The sequence below is a fragment of the Peromyscus eremicus genome, chromosome 1 (genome assembly GCF_949786415.1).
Source record: "Peromyscus eremicus chromosome 1, PerEre_H2_v1, whole genome shotgun sequence".
In the NCBI taxonomy this organism is placed as follows: domain Eukaryota; kingdom Metazoa; phylum Chordata; class Mammalia; order Rodentia; family Cricetidae; genus Peromyscus; species Peromyscus eremicus.
The window spans coordinates 60,641,174-60,655,717 of NC_081416.1; the positions used below are offsets into that span (position 1 = coordinate 60,641,174).

General features: G+C 53.6%; 1 protein-coding gene across 1 annotated transcript; it reads left to right on the forward strand.

Annotated features, from left to right (window-relative positions):
• The first annotated feature begins 277 nt into the window (after positions 1-277).
• On the forward strand, positions 278-12,212 carry Dusp8 (dual specificity phosphatase 8). The gene is made up of 6 exons (XM_059264306.1): positions 278-594; positions 2,028-2,166; positions 7,175-7,341; positions 7,992-8,151; positions 8,378-8,501; positions 8,731-12,212. Exons 1-6 carry the CDS (start codon positions 364-366, stop codon positions 9,794-9,796), a joined length of 1,887 nt encoding a protein of 628 aa, XP_059120289.1. The 5' UTR covers positions 278-363; the 3' UTR covers positions 9,797-12,212.
• The last annotated feature ends 2,332 nt before the right edge of the window (positions 12,213-14,544 follow it).

Genomic DNA, 14,544 nt, shown 5'->3' on the forward strand with positions numbered 1-14,544 from the left:
CAGAAGGCACAAGTTTAGCTGCACCCCAAAGCCCATAATAAGAATCCTTCTTTGGGTCCTAATATGTCCTCTGCCTTACACCAGAACCCAGGCAGAGCAGGGGCTGGTCAGGGTCTCTTCTATGCACTCACCTTACTGGGGAAGGTGTTGATTCATCCATCCAGGATGAAGGGCCCAAAGGACATGCCAGCTGCCAAACATAGAGCCCGCCTGGGAGCCAACTGTAGCTACCCAGATCCCACCATCTGCTGACCATTCACCTTTCCCTCAGGTCTGGCGCCATGCACTAGGGTACCCAGAACGCTGCAAGGCCACGCCCTCCTCACTTCAGGGGTCACTCTCCCCACTGCCTACCACCCCACCATGGCTGGGGATCGGCTCCCGAGGAAGGTGATGGATGCTAAGAAACTGGCCAGTCTGCTGCGTGGCGGGCCTGGAGGCCCTTTGGTCATCGACAGTCGATCCTTCGTGGAATACAACAGCTGCCATGTGCTGAGCTCTGTGAATATCTGCTGTTCCAAGCTGGTGAAGCGGCGCCTTCAGCAGGGAAAAGTGACCATTGCTGAGCTCATCCAGCCAGCTACACGCAGCCAGGTACCTGTGTTCCCACCTTGCATACATCCCTGGGGCTGACCTTTCCTGAGCAAGCATGCATATGTCACCTCTGAAAGAGACTGGAGCTCCTAGGCCTGGGGCCCAAGAGTCCTCTGATCAAACACTTCCCCTTCTCTGTCCTCTAATTCCAAACTGGGTTCCTTGGGGTCACAGCTGGGAGTGCTGTAGAGCAGTCCCCTCTAGTGAGACCTTCCTCTAGAAGTGGTGGGAAGCCCCTTTGTCTCCCCATCTACAGGGCAGGTTCAGAGGGTGGACTGCTGAATGGATAAGAGAAGTGGGCTTACACAGAGGGTAGAATCGGGTAGATGCAGCAGGCTGGTGCATTCTGAGGACAAGGACAGCTGGGTCTTGCTACTCTGACTACAGTGAGGCCAGGAGGGGGTGACTAAGGGGATTATACTAGGCAGACCATTTTACTAGCCTCCCCATTCCTCTCCCTACCTCCCAGAGTCTTCAGTAACCCAGAATGTTCTCTGTGGCCCCCAAGAAGGACCATCCTTCCAGGGAGAAAGGGACAGATTTCTCCCCAGGACTATCCAGTACAATAGCTGGAGAGGGACTAGCCTATCCAGGAGCATGTGTGGCCTAGGGTAGCACCAACTACCAACTTCTCCCACCTCCTTTGGGTTCAGGGGCATGCCAACAGACCGGAGGCTTTCGGAGGGTTTCAGTCTCCAAACTGCCTGACTCCAGGCTATGATGTGAGAGAACCCAGGTGGGATGCCGCTTGTCGGGAGTCCCCCACTCCAAGGCCAGAACTGGCTCCCTGTGGTGCCAATGAAGGGAATCCAGTGATTAATCACCCCCAGCGAGGACTCCAGCCAGAGTGCAATCCTATTGGCTGCTGATGACATCATCCAGCCTGGGGTTGACAGCTCAGCTAGCTTAAAGGCTGAGTGTGCTTGGGAGGCAGGGACATCAGCCTGTCTGAGCAAAAGCCCCTCAACATCTGGCCCTAAGGCCACCACAGTGGGGAGAAAGTCAGGAAGAACCCCAGCTTTCAGCTTCTGCATCCTGACCTGGTGGTGTTTGGGGAGGGGAGTCATATTGCAGCCTCAGTTTCTCCATCAGGGGCTGGGGGACAACAAATAAGAAAAGAGGTACTGACCTTCCAGGAAGCCTAGGAGCCAGCCCAGGCTATGTGTATGTGCTCTCTGGGGCCCCATTATATCCACCTGTGCCCTTTAACACTTCTGGTTCTGGTACTTTTGCCCATGAGGGGCATGGCTGCCTAGAACTCAAGTCACCCCCAATCCCCAGTCCCTGCCTGGTGCAAAGCCTGTTAGTGGAACCATGGGTTTTTTCTGCCTGTCCAAGGGAGTGGGAGGGAGGATGACAGCAGCACCCTGCCTCCTGTCCTCTGCCACCTTGATCTTTCAAATGGCCTAACTTCTGCCCTTATGGCCCCCTAGGTGGATGCCACAGAACCACAGGATGTGGTAGTGTATGACCAGAGCACTCGAGATGCCAGTGTGCTGGCAGCAGACAGCTTCCTGTCCATCCTGCTCAGCAAGCTGGACGGCTGCTTCAACAGCGTGGCCATCCTCACAGGTGAACTCCAGGGATGGGCCAGGGCTATGGGATACCTTCTCTTCCAAGCACCCCTCCCCATGCCCTTGGCTGGGACAGGAGTGTCAGAAGAGAAGCAGAAGTCTGGGCCAGTAAGGGGATGCTAGTGCCTCTAGAGTTCTCAAAACCCACCTCTGCCTAAGCAACAGAAGAGGTGGACAAGCAGGAGCTTCCCCCAAAGCCATGTTTTTGGTAGAGAGGGGGCCAGGGACCCAGGCCACAACCTGTCCCTGTCTCAAGGAGAAGATGTGGAGGCTTTACCTCCTGAAAACCTCAGTCTATCCCAGAACCAGTCACACAGCAGGGGCCTTACTCAGAGAAGGTGCCAGCTGGCCACAGGTTATCTCACAACAGCCTACTCCATTGTGGTTACTACTTAAGGGACCAGCAGAGTATCTCTCTGGGCTACCTGTGCTCCAAAAACAGTCTGGCCAGCTGGCCTCCAGTCCCCACTCAGAGTCACACACACCCGCTGACTCATGTCTCATACTCCCACTCTCAGCCATGTGCTTAGGCACACTCACCCTCAGGCCGTGGCTGAAAGGGCTTTTGTAGAATCTACCTCCCTGGGAGGCAGCCTAGATTCCTAAATAGCTGCTAGAGTGGGGGCTTGTTCTAGGATGCCTGCTCTGGCTGGCTGGAATCTGGGCCCTTTGCTGATGCCCTGCGCCCATGCTGGTAGCCTCTGCATAGCACAGAGCTGATGGAGTGTCCTCCACACCCACTGCATATGGGGTGGAATAAGTGAGTGGGTGGCCAGGCCAGTTTAGTGGCACCAGAATCCCATGAGTACAATGACATCTAGCCCTACCTGAGAGGGAGGCTGGGAGGGCCTGGACTGCTTGAACCAGACTGCTAGGTAGATGAACCCAACCTGAGGGGCTTCGAGTGGTTTGGAGGCTCAATATCATGGGTAGGGCGAGTGTCTATTTGGTCAGTATGGCCCAAGGATATCTGTGTGTCTGTGTGTCCGGAGCCTCTCGTCTCAGCCACATGCATATGTACATGCACCCCACCTCTGGTATCTGTATAGATGCTGAGCCTGTCTGGGTAGGATTCATGATTTATTGTTGCATGTGAGAATTCTTGGAACCAGAAGCCACATAGCTGTACCATAGCTCCAGCCTCCTGGGCTTAGTTTGGGAGGGCGAGGAGTCTGGGCCTGTTTACAAGCCCACTAGGCCTATAGGAACACCTCCAGGACCTAACTCAGTACCCTAGTCGTAAATGGAAGCATGAGGTTCTTCTGAAAATATGAAGGGCTGAGGAGCAGCACCCTTCCTGGCCCTAGCAGGACAGCTCAAAACCTGGCAGGGCTTGTCTCTTGGGCAAAGGGCAAAAGGCAAGGACAGTATTGGAGGCTGGAGCAGTCCTGGGCTGGGATCCTCTCAAAGGGTTCATCTGGACCTGGTTGTGCTCTTCCCAGCTCCCTCCAGTTCTAGATATCCGTCTTGCCAAGTTTGAGTCCTTGTCCCCATTCATCCAAACATTGAGCCAGGGAGTCGTCCTGGTCAATGCAGTGTTGACACAGACTCAAAGTGACAACACCTTGGCACAGCCCCTGCTGAGCTAGTGTAGACTCAGGAACAGACTACTGAGTAGGGGCTAGGGGTGACTTCACAGCACACACAGTCCTTTGGTCTCCTGGCCAAACACAACAGAGACCAGACCTTTAAATATCTTCCTCTGGCTGGTGCTCACAGGAAGCTCAGGGAGATGGGTATGGCCAGTGAAGGCAATCAGGAGAGGGTACTGGGAACTTAAACAGTGCCCCCACAGTGGTGTTATCTGGGGAAGGTGCCTTAGGGTTTGTTTGTTTGTTTTTTGAGACAGGGTTTCTCTAGATAGCCTTGGCTATCCTGGAACTCTCTCTGTAGATTAGGCTGGCTTTGAACTCACAGAGATCCACTTGTCTCTGTCGCCCAAGTGCTGGGATTAAAGACCACCTGGCTAGTTAGGGTTTCTATTGCAGTGAAGACACTCTGTGACCACAGCAACTCTTATACAGGAAAATATTTAATTGGGGCTGGCTTACAGTTCAGAAGTTTAGCCCATTATCATCATGGCAGGAAGCATGGCAGCATGCAGGCAGACATGGTGCTGGAGAGGTAGCTGAGAGTTCTACATCTGGATTTGCAGGCAGCAGGAAGAGTGAGACAATAGGCCTGCCTTGGGCACTTGATACCTCAAAACACACCCCCAGTGACACACTTCCTCCAACAAGGCCACACCTCCTAGTAGTGCCACTCCCTATGGGCCTATGTGGGCTATTTTCATTCAAACCACCACAGAGGGTTAATGAACTTAGTCCCTTTTTCCCTTAAGTAAAGTTAGAGTTTATTAAGAAAGAGTTTTAACCTAGATGTCAGTATGCTTTAGGTCCTTTTCTGCTACTGTGATAAAACACCTAGTCAAAGGTAACTTCAGGGAGGGAGGGTTTATCTGGCTGACAGGTAAGGATACAGCCATCACAGTGAGGAAATTAAGATTGCAGGAGCCTGAAGTAGCTGATCACATTACATCCACAATCAGGAACAGGACTGTAAATGTGGGGAGGCTGCTGTCAGCTCACTTCTTGCGTTTTGTACCGTCCTGAATCCCCTGCCCAGGGAATGATTATGTTCATAACTGAGGTGGGTCATCTCACATCAATGAACATAATCAAGATAATTCCCCACAGGTTTGCCAGAGAATTCTCTCTTGAGTGAATCTGGATTCTGTCAAGTTGACAATTAACATTATCCATCACAGTGTGCATTATTAGAGAAAGGGGAGGGAGGGAGGGACTTTAGCCTTTTAAACAGCAGGCAGACCCTTAGCCGAGAGTTGGTGCGTCCTACAGTGGCACCATCACTGTAGAATGTGAGCCAGTGATGCCACAGCTGTCGGACAAGCAGGCCCTGCTACCTGGAGATGCTGCCCTGCCCCAGACCCTAGTGGGTAGGTGGCTGTAATAAGAGCAGTGCAAGCCTGGCCATCAGTAGCCTGGGCTGTGCCAAGCTCAGTGCACAAATAAACGCATGTTTCTGTATATGTCTCCTTGTAAACATCAGGCTTGACAAGGGCGGTGTCTCTGGCCTCCCAAGTACAGGGGGTAGGGGCAGTGTATGGGAATGTTCTGTAGAAGAATGAGCTTCTAAGCATTTTCTAGGCGTCCCAGAGACTTAAAAATAGCTGAGGTGCACTCACTCAACCTTGGTACCCCCGTTTCCACTCACTCACATAGCCTGGGATAGCCCCCCAAATCCCTGAAGCCTCAGGCCTTGGGGAGATGGAGTCCATAGGATGGATCTGGAAGGGAGCTCAAGGGCCTCAGCTCAGCCTGGGATGCTTTCTAAGCTGCTGAGAAGTCTGGGGTGGCTATACTTGGTGGAAACATTTGGACCTCCCTCCTGTGAGTAGGATGGACAGGGGTCTCTGGTAGAATGCATGCCCTCCCTTGGGCAGGCTGTAGAGGAAAGACTGAGACCCAGGCTTCTGGCAGAGCATCAAGAAAACAAAAAGGGCTGTAATCCATGGAAGAGGCTATGCAGAGGCACCATCCCTCTAGGGCCTAGCCCTGAGCGTCACAGACCCCACAATGCCCAACTCAGCCTCCCCTTGGAGTGCCTGCATGGAAGCTGCAGCATTGCTGGTACCACCACAACCAGCCATTCCTCCCTGCCTAGCCTTCCTGAGAAAGGGACTGCTTCTCCCCCTAAGGCCACCAAAGATAAGATTTCACTGAGGGAGCAGGGAGCAGCCATAACAGATAGACCGGTTGAGAGGTTGCGCGTATACTGTCTGTGAGCTGGGCCAGTGTGGCAGTAAAGGTAGAAGCTTCCCTGTTCTTAGAGATTATCTAGGTCCCTGGCACCTGCCTCTGTCCAGACCGGGAAAAAGCAGTGTGTGTGTGTGTGTGTGTGTGTGTGTGTGTGTGTGTGTGTGTGTGTCCAGAAAATGTCCTCACTTTCTCCCATGGCATCATTGGGTCTTAGCCTGGGTGTCCTGTACTTGCATGGTATGATTGAGACCAGAAACTGAGCCCACTTACTTGCTTGTCAGAACTTGTCATCATGGAATATAGGAAGTCCCATTCTGCTGAGCTCTCCTCACCATGCTAAGAGTTGGTTTCTGGATGAACCCCAGCCAGGCTAGATGTGGCTGGGTCTATTTTCACATCTTTATTATTATTATTTTTTTCTGAGCCTGTCAACAATGCTGTGTGACAGGCAAAATAAGGAAACTGAGGCCAGAGGCATGCCTTGCCTGTGGTCACTGAGTCAGAGGAGCCAGCTTGGGTATCGCAAATTGGTGGAGGGTTTCCTTCCTCAGCCCAGAGTCTGCATCTTGGATGTATCTAGACAGTGGCCACAGGGAGCAGGCTGTTTGTATCCTGTGTGCAGGCTTTCCTGCCTCTCTGTCATCTCCTGCTGGGTAGACTGGAGCCATGGCTGGACCACAAATGCCCTGTGGGCTATGGCAATTCCAGTGGGTGATGTCATGCCCAAAGAGGCCCCACCTCAGAACCTTTCCTCCCAGGCCTGGCACTAGAGCCCAGGCCTGTGGCTTCCAGCCAACTGGAGTCATGGAGGGATTGCATCAGCATGGAGAGAGGCTAAGTGCCAGCCTGGCCCCAGGCCAGTCATGTACAGGGGCTGGGAAAGGACTTGCCATGCCTGGGGAATAAGAGAAGACCCTGATGAGGTCTGAGCCATCCCCTGCCTGGCTTTCGTGTGCTGTGCTGACAGGCCACCTTGACCCCACATTTATGGGCATCAAAGCAGTGCCCCTGAGCCAGTTCCTAATTAGCCTGAGGAGGAATGTGGGCGTAGGTGCCTGCTCTAAATGGGCAGCAGCACACCCCCCAGTGCTGCAGAGAAGAGCAAGTAGCCTGGCGGCAAGAGTCCAGGTGCTAGGCCAGAAGCAGGCTGGGCTTGGGGTCCACAGAGGAACCCTCCTGCCCTGGCTGGCCAACCTCCTTAGGAACCTTCTGTGTCTCCTCCTACAGGGGGCTTCGCCACCTTCTCCTCCTGCTTCCCAGGCCTCTGTGAGGGAAAACCTGCCACCCTGCCATCCATGAGCCTCTCTCAGCCCTGCCTGCCTGTGCCCAGTGTGGGCCTGACCCGTATCCTGCCTCACCTCTACCTGGGCTCTCAGAAAGATGTCTTGAACAAGGTGAGTGTACAGGGGGTCACCGTTGATGGTGTAAAGAGGGGGTATCTGGAATTAGGTCCTAAGGTAGTCTGAAGGGAAGAGCAGGTGATAGATGAGTATGAGGTGGGAGCATAGGAGGTCCCAGAGCCCCACACCCTGGACCACAGCATGGCCCAGGGAGGAACCCAGCGAGGCTAGGTGGAAAAGCAGGCTCCCGGACTCTTCTGTGGTGGCCCTGGAAGCCTACATGCCAAACTACTTCTGTCACTGGGCCACTGGCCAGCTCTGAAAGAATCCCGTGTTTTAAAAATGGTGAGGAGGGAAAAGGATGAAGGCACCGCCCAGGCAACCATAAAATTCCTGGGAGCCCAATGCAGGCTGTGGGTGTGGCTTACAGAAGCCATCCTTCCTGTACCCATCCAGCGAGCTCAATGGTTGAGAAGAGAAGAAATTCCTAGAGCCAGTCTTTTCCATATAGCAAGATCCTAGACAAAATCTGAGGCTCGGGGAGCATCACGAGACTTTAGAGTCCTTCTATTCTGCAGAGAGAGATAGACAGACCACACATACACACACACACACACACACACACACACACACACACACACACACACACACAAAGACAGACAGGCACAGACTCTCAGCTCCTCCTCATCTTCCTATCTCTCCAGGATCTGATGACCCAAAATGGAATAAGCTATGTCCTCAATGCCAGCAACTCCTGCCCTAAACCGGACTTCATCTGTGAGAGCCGTTTCATGCGTATCCCCATCAATGACAACTACTGTGAAAAGCTGCTACCCTGGCTGGACAAGTCCATTGAGTTTATTGGTGAGGGGAGGCTCCGGAGGGTGTGTCTGTCTCTGTGGGGTGTGGGAGGCTGGCTAGAGGAAGACTGGACAGAGGCAGAGGGGAGGACTACCCCTGGGGCCACCCGGCTCTGAGAAGTCACCTGCACTGCCTGCCATAGAGAGGGTAGGGGCCTACCTTGGGTAGGGAGGAATAGTGCAATCTCAGCCCTCACCTGGTCCCCGTTCCCCCATCTGCCTGCCCCCAGATAAAGCCAAGCTGTCCAGCTGCCAAGTCATCGTTCACTGTCTGGCTGGCATCTCTCGCTCGGCCACCATTGCCATCGCCTACATCATGAAAACCATGGGCATGTCCTCTGACGACGCATACAGGTACTCTTCCCCTCCCGGCCCTAGGGACCTGGAACTCCACAACCAATGGCTAACAGCATCGCCCTCCCATCTTGCCTCCACCCACTTGGATGGTACAACCTACTGCCCTGGCAGGGAGGGAAAGCTGGGGCCCGATACAAAGCTTGGATACCTAAGGTGGCAGTGGGTGCTGCACGGGGAAAACTGGGCACAACAAGCCCGTCCTGACAAATTTCTCTTGCTTGCCCAGGTTTGTGAAGGATCGACGCCCCTCCATCTCACCCAACTTCAACTTCCTGGGCCAGCTGTTGGAGTATGAGAGGAGTCTGAAGCTGCTGGCTGCCTTGCAGAGTGATGGACCTCATTTGGGGACCCCTGAGCCCCTCATGGGCCCGGCAGCAGGCATCCCACTGCCCCGGCTGCCACCATCTACCTCAGAGAGCGCTGCCACTGGGAGCGAGGCAGCCGCTGCAGCCAAGGAGGGCAGCCCAAGTGCTGGAGGGGATGCTCTGATCCCCAGCACAGCTCCGGCCACCAGCGCACTGCAGCAGGGCCTGCGAGGCCTGCACCTCTCCTCTGACCGCCTCCAGGACACCAACCGCCTGAAGCGCTCCTTCTCCCTGGACATCAAGTCAGCCTATGCACCCAGCAGGAGGCCTGACTTTCCCGGCCCACCTGACCCTGGCGAAGCCCCAAAGCTCTGCAAGCTGGACAGCCCGTCTGGGGGGACGCTGGGCCTGCCCTCGCCCAGCCCCGACAGCCCAGACTCGGCTCCAGAGGGGCGCCCACGACCCCGCCGGCGACGTCCCCCAGCCAGTTCTCCGGCCCGCTCCCCGGCTCATGGCCTGGGCCTAAACTTTGGAGACACGGCCCGGCAGACTCCGCGGCATGGCCTCTCGGCCCTGTCGGCACCGGGACTGCCCGGCCCTGGCCAGCCGGCTGGCCCCGGGGGCTGGGTGCCGCCGCTGGACTCCCCCGGCACACCGTCGCCGGATGGACCCTGGTGCTTCAGCCCCGAGGGCGCTCAGGGTCCGGGCGCCGTGTTCTCTGCCTTCGGCAGGGCGAGTGCTGGTGCACCTGGACCGGGTGGTGGCAGCAGCAGTGACCTGCAGAGGAGGGAGGTGCGGGCCGAACCCCGGGACCTGCGGACCGGCTGGCCTGAGGAGCCTGCTTCAGATACACAGTTCAAGAGGCGCAGCTGCCAGATGGAGTTCGAAGAGGGCATGGTGGAGGGGCGGGCACGTGGCGAGGAGCTAGCAGCTCTAGGCAAGCAAGCCAGCTTCTCCGGTAGCGTGGAGGTCATCGAAGTATCGTGACCCTTCAGGAGTCCCTGAGCCCCCGCTCCAGCCAGGCCAGGTATAAATATATATTATATATAACACACAGAAAGGTAAATGGTTTTACTGCAATTTTTATCAAGAAGTAAATATTTCGATTTTTTATTTATTTAAGCTAGTGATCTGGCAACTGTGCGGGGCAGTCCTCAAGCTCTGTTTTTACTGTCTGGTATTTAAAACTGAAACAGGTTTCTAAGCAATATGAGGCTACCTTCAATCCCAAGCTGGGTTGACAGGCCTGGGCCCCTCCTCGCCCCTCCCCTCTGGAAATATTACTGACCTTGCAAAAAGCTGCCCAGCTTTCCTGCACTTTTTACATAAGAAAAGGGGAAAAGGAAAAAAATAACCCTTATTTGCCACAAACTGAGCCGCAGACCCCTTGCCCTTTCCTTTCCTTCCTCTCCTGGTCTCTCCTCTCCTGTCTCATGTCTTGGGCTGTGTAGCAAAGCCATAGGTAAGGAGAGTGGGAGACCCTAGTGTCCCTGCAGAAGGCCCCATCAGCAGCCCCTCCCCCGCACACCTCGTTGCCAAGTCTTAGTGGCATAGGGGCACCCTCTCTGCCAGTCCATCATCCTTCTCCGCCCCCCCCCCAGGGCTGTTCCTTAGTAGGTGTTGGTGGGCACTGGACTCAATGGACCAGAGTTTTCAGGGAGACTTGGACAAGGCAGGTGGGTTTCCTGAGAGCCAGATGAGGTAGCCCCTAAGGCAAGGATGGAGTAGACAAAAGAGCTCACACTTCTGTGAGAGTGAGGTCTAGTTCCTCAAAAGGGCCCAGGAGGCCATTCAGAGGAGGATTCTCTCTTTCCTTTGCAGGTGCTCTTGCCCATTGAGAAGCCCAGTAGCACCCCCAGCATGGACTGGGGCAGTGTCAAATGCTGGCGGGAGCAGTTAGGCTAGCTAGGGCTGGCAGGGGCTAGCTCTGCTGGTCAGAGGGGAGCTCTGGGTCCATTATAAATGGGGGTAGATCCAAGCTCTCATTCTGGGTTCTTCTTGTCCCTGGTAGGACTTGGAATTCAGGTGCACTTGTGGGTTGAGGGGTCTCTGGAGCAGGCCTCCTTACAGATGGAGCAAAGCACCTACCAAGCCCTTAGGCTTCCAGGAAGTGGGAATCCTCAGCTTTGGGAGAACTATCTCCAAGCAGAGAAAGACCCCATCTAGAGACAGATGCTAGGGGAAGTCCTCAGTGACTACCCCATCCCCACAGGGGCTTCTCAGGAGAGAGTCCCTCTGTGTGCTCCCTTCCCAGGATACTTTCCCAGTGTCTTCAAGATGGGATGCTTTTTTTTTTAATTTTAATTTTTTCTCAGAGCCAGTCTAGGAGCAGGGACAGGAGAAAGGTACCAGTCACCCTTGCTGAATACCCTCTTGGATCATTTGGGACCCAAAGTTTTGAGGCAGAATAGGGGTCTTTGCCCTCAGATATCCTCAAGTCTAGGAGTGGGGATGTCCTTTAGGAATAAGCTAGGGCTTGGTAACAGGCAGCTGGGGCAGGACAGAGTCCTGGAGAAGACCTAGAGTGGCACCTTTCTACCCCACCTCCCTTGCTGTGTCCTTCTGTTTGTCCTTTCCACCCAATGCCCTGTGTTCCTGTCATTCTCCTCCTTAAGCAAAAAATCCTGTTCCAGTTCTCTTGATCCCACCCATCCTGATCCCTGAGAAAATAAGCTATTGTTGTATTTGCAATCTATGGATTAGAGGTTTAAGTATTTATTATTATTGGTTAATTTTATTATTGTTATTATTGTTATTATTAATTATGTAAATTTGCCTCCTGTCTGTCATTGAATTTCTAAGGTGACCCTGGGTGTGGAGGATGCACTGGCTTCTCCCTCCTTGCCCCCAGCCTACTGCTGTCCAGGAGACAGTAGTATGTGGCCACCAGTTGGACCCTAAAGATCCCCCTTGGGTCTGGTCCCTCCCCTCTCTTGGTGGAGATCTGGCATCTATCCTGTCCAGGATAGATGGGGCCCATTGGCCTCAGTCTGTCTCTGCTCTCACTCACTCATGACCCTGGTCACTCCAAAGTGAGCAGACAAGATGGAGGAGAAGGTCTCAGCTGCCTGCTTCTGTGCAGGGTGGGGAGAGACGGAGCACAGGCCCTCCCTGGTGGCTTTTCACCTGCTCTCCAAGCTGTGGAGGGTATAGGGTCCTCTCTGAGTCTCTCTTGTTCTCTCACCCTCCTACCTGGTCACTGCCTGGCACTGGAATGGCCCAGAATGCACCTGGCCCCCTCCTGTTGTTTTCCGGAAAGTCCAGTATAGGAGAGGTAGCTGGTCCCTTGCCCAAGGCTTCTGGTCCCTGAGGACCAGGGTGCCAGCTTCCCCCTTGGGACCTTGCCCCATGAGGCCGCACTTTCACGTCCCTCCTTTTGTATTTGAAACAATGTGTTGTAATAAATCATGAGAACGATGTTTTCCCCAGGCCTCTGCTGCCTCTTTCTTAGGGCTGGTTGTGGGAGAGGTTGGGCACTGGGGGGCAGTCTGGAGGCTCCAGGAGACAAGGATCTGGTAGGTTGTGCCTGCAAAGCGGGCAGAAGGAAGAATCTGAGGTTTATTCTTGGTAGGCCTGGTATAGAGGGGGGGTATAGGACCTGGAATGTACTCAGAGGATATAAAATACCTGTTTTCTTATCTTCTTTTAAAATAACTTAAAATTAGATAACTTTAAATGTCAGTTCGCAGGCTGGGGAGATGCTTGAGTCAGTACGGTGTTTGCTGGGCAAGTGTGAGTACCTGAGCTGGATCACCAGAAGCCAGGTATAGTGACATGCACTTGTAATCCCAGAGCCAGGAGGCAAACACAGAAGGATCTTGGTGCTTCCTGACCAGCCAGCTTAGCCTGTTTGGTGTCCCAGGCCAGCTTGTATATGTCTCAAAACACAAGTTAGATGGCTTCTGAGGAATGACACCTGAGGTTGACCTCTGACCTCTACACACATGCACATGTAAACTGCGTATACATGCGCACACACAAGAGCTCGGTTCACTTGTCAGCTGCCCCCACAGTACAATCCTACTGTAAACACCTCATTCCTTGTCTCTTCATGCACACGTACATCACCACCATCTTTCCAACAGACACGGGGTTGCAAGTAACTCTTTTATGTTACATGATATGTGGTACCCCCAGCACCACAGGCGTACTGGAGGTGCTGACTTCTGCCGTACACAGACTAAAACTGGAGCAGCATGGAGATCAGCATGGCCCTTGTGCAAGAATGATACAGAGATTCATGACGAAGTCTGTATTTTTGAGATCCGCCTGGTATATCTACCAACTGATCCCTGGAGCAGCCCACCTTTCTGATCCCCTAGAGGATGTACCATTGGCCATGACTGTAGCCTCCTCTGCTCCACTCTTTCCCTCATCGCTCCTGTGGTAGGGAAGGGTAAAGGGAGTCAGGCACAGACCTTGGGTCATGAGCTTCTCCACAGCCATCTTTTTCATCACCCCGACTGGGACCAGGAGTCTCTCTTTGGCTCCTTTCCCCTTTTCACACTCTCATTCTCGCTCCCCCTGCCCCCTGCCACAGATCTTTGGATTGGATGATTTCTGACATTTTCATTTTTTTTAAAGTTTGTTTTTGTTTAAAAAAAAAAAAAAGCAAAAGCATACTAAAGTGTCTGATGTGAGCCCATTCTTGTCTCCAGACACAGGGCTCCTCTCTCTGGACAGACTGCCCCTACACCAGTGTAGACCAGCCAGTGCCCAGGCTTACCTACCATGTGTCATTACAAGTTATGTGGCCGTGGGCGTCCATGTACCATTCCCTAGGACAGACTTCCAGATGTGACTTTTCTGGGTCGCCTCAACATTTGGTTCTCATCTTAACAGTCCGTGCATAGACTACCCTAGATGCCCTGTGGGAATTCCTGAAAAGTGGGCTTTTTGGTGGATCTTAGTTCTCCTCCCTGCCTCTGGCTAATGCAGAATTCTCCATGTTTGTCCATCTTGTTCAAGAGACCCTTTGTGCTTTCAGGCAGACAGTGACATTGGCCACTCGTGTGTGTGTGTGTGTGTGTGTGTGTGTGTGTGTGTGTATGTGTGTGTGTGTATGTGTGTGTGTATGTGTGTGTGTTTATGTGTGTGTGTGTATGTGTGTGTGTTTATGTGTGTGTGTGCGTGTGCGCGTGCGCGCGCCAGAAGATGGAGGAGAAAGAATCAGGAGAGGAGGGCAAGAGGATGTGGTTAGCCCCTCTTCCAGCAGATCTTGAATTCTGCATCCTCAAGAGCCCTCAAAGAAGCTGAAAGCTAGCAGCATAGTCTGCCTCTAGCAAGGCTATTTTTAGCCCAAGAACATCTATTTATAGCCCTGGCAGCCCCTAGGAGTCAATAAAACCAAGGACTGGAAAAAGCTGATGGTTGTCTCAAGCAGGCCGGGTACTCCTTCCACCCTCGGCGCACATGAGCACCTGCAGTTGCAGAGGGTGAGTGACAGCACTTCTCCTGCAAGACCAGCTGGGAGCATTGGCCTCAGGATCCTGGGGACAGTGTAAGACTCCACATGAGAGTGAAGGAGGTGCCATTTACTAACTCACCCAGAATTCTAGAGGTCATCTCAGCCAAGGACTGCACAAGAGCGGAATATGCTGGGCTGGCCCTCTGTTCAACTCCTATACTACCATACCTAGATACATAGCCTCCTCTAAAGGCCTGACCCCAGCTTGCACCTCTCTCCTCAGCCAGCCAAGAACTGTTAACAGCAAGAATGACGGAGAGAGAAAGAG

Excerpts from the sequence above, each read along its gene's own strand:
- Dusp8 (XM_059264306.1), top strand. The coding sequence starts at position 364 with ATGGCTGGGGATCGGCTCCCGAGGAAGGTGATGGATGCTAAGAAACTG. Across the intron at positions 595-2,027 it reads AGCCAGCTACACGCAGCCAG|GTGGATGCCACAGAACCACA; the intron begins GTACCTGTGTTC and ends ATGGCCCCCTAG. Across the intron at positions 8,152-8,377 it reads CAAGTCCATTGAGTTTATTG|ATAAAGCCAAGCTGTCCAGC; the intron begins GTGAGGGGAGGC and ends GCCTGCCCCCAG.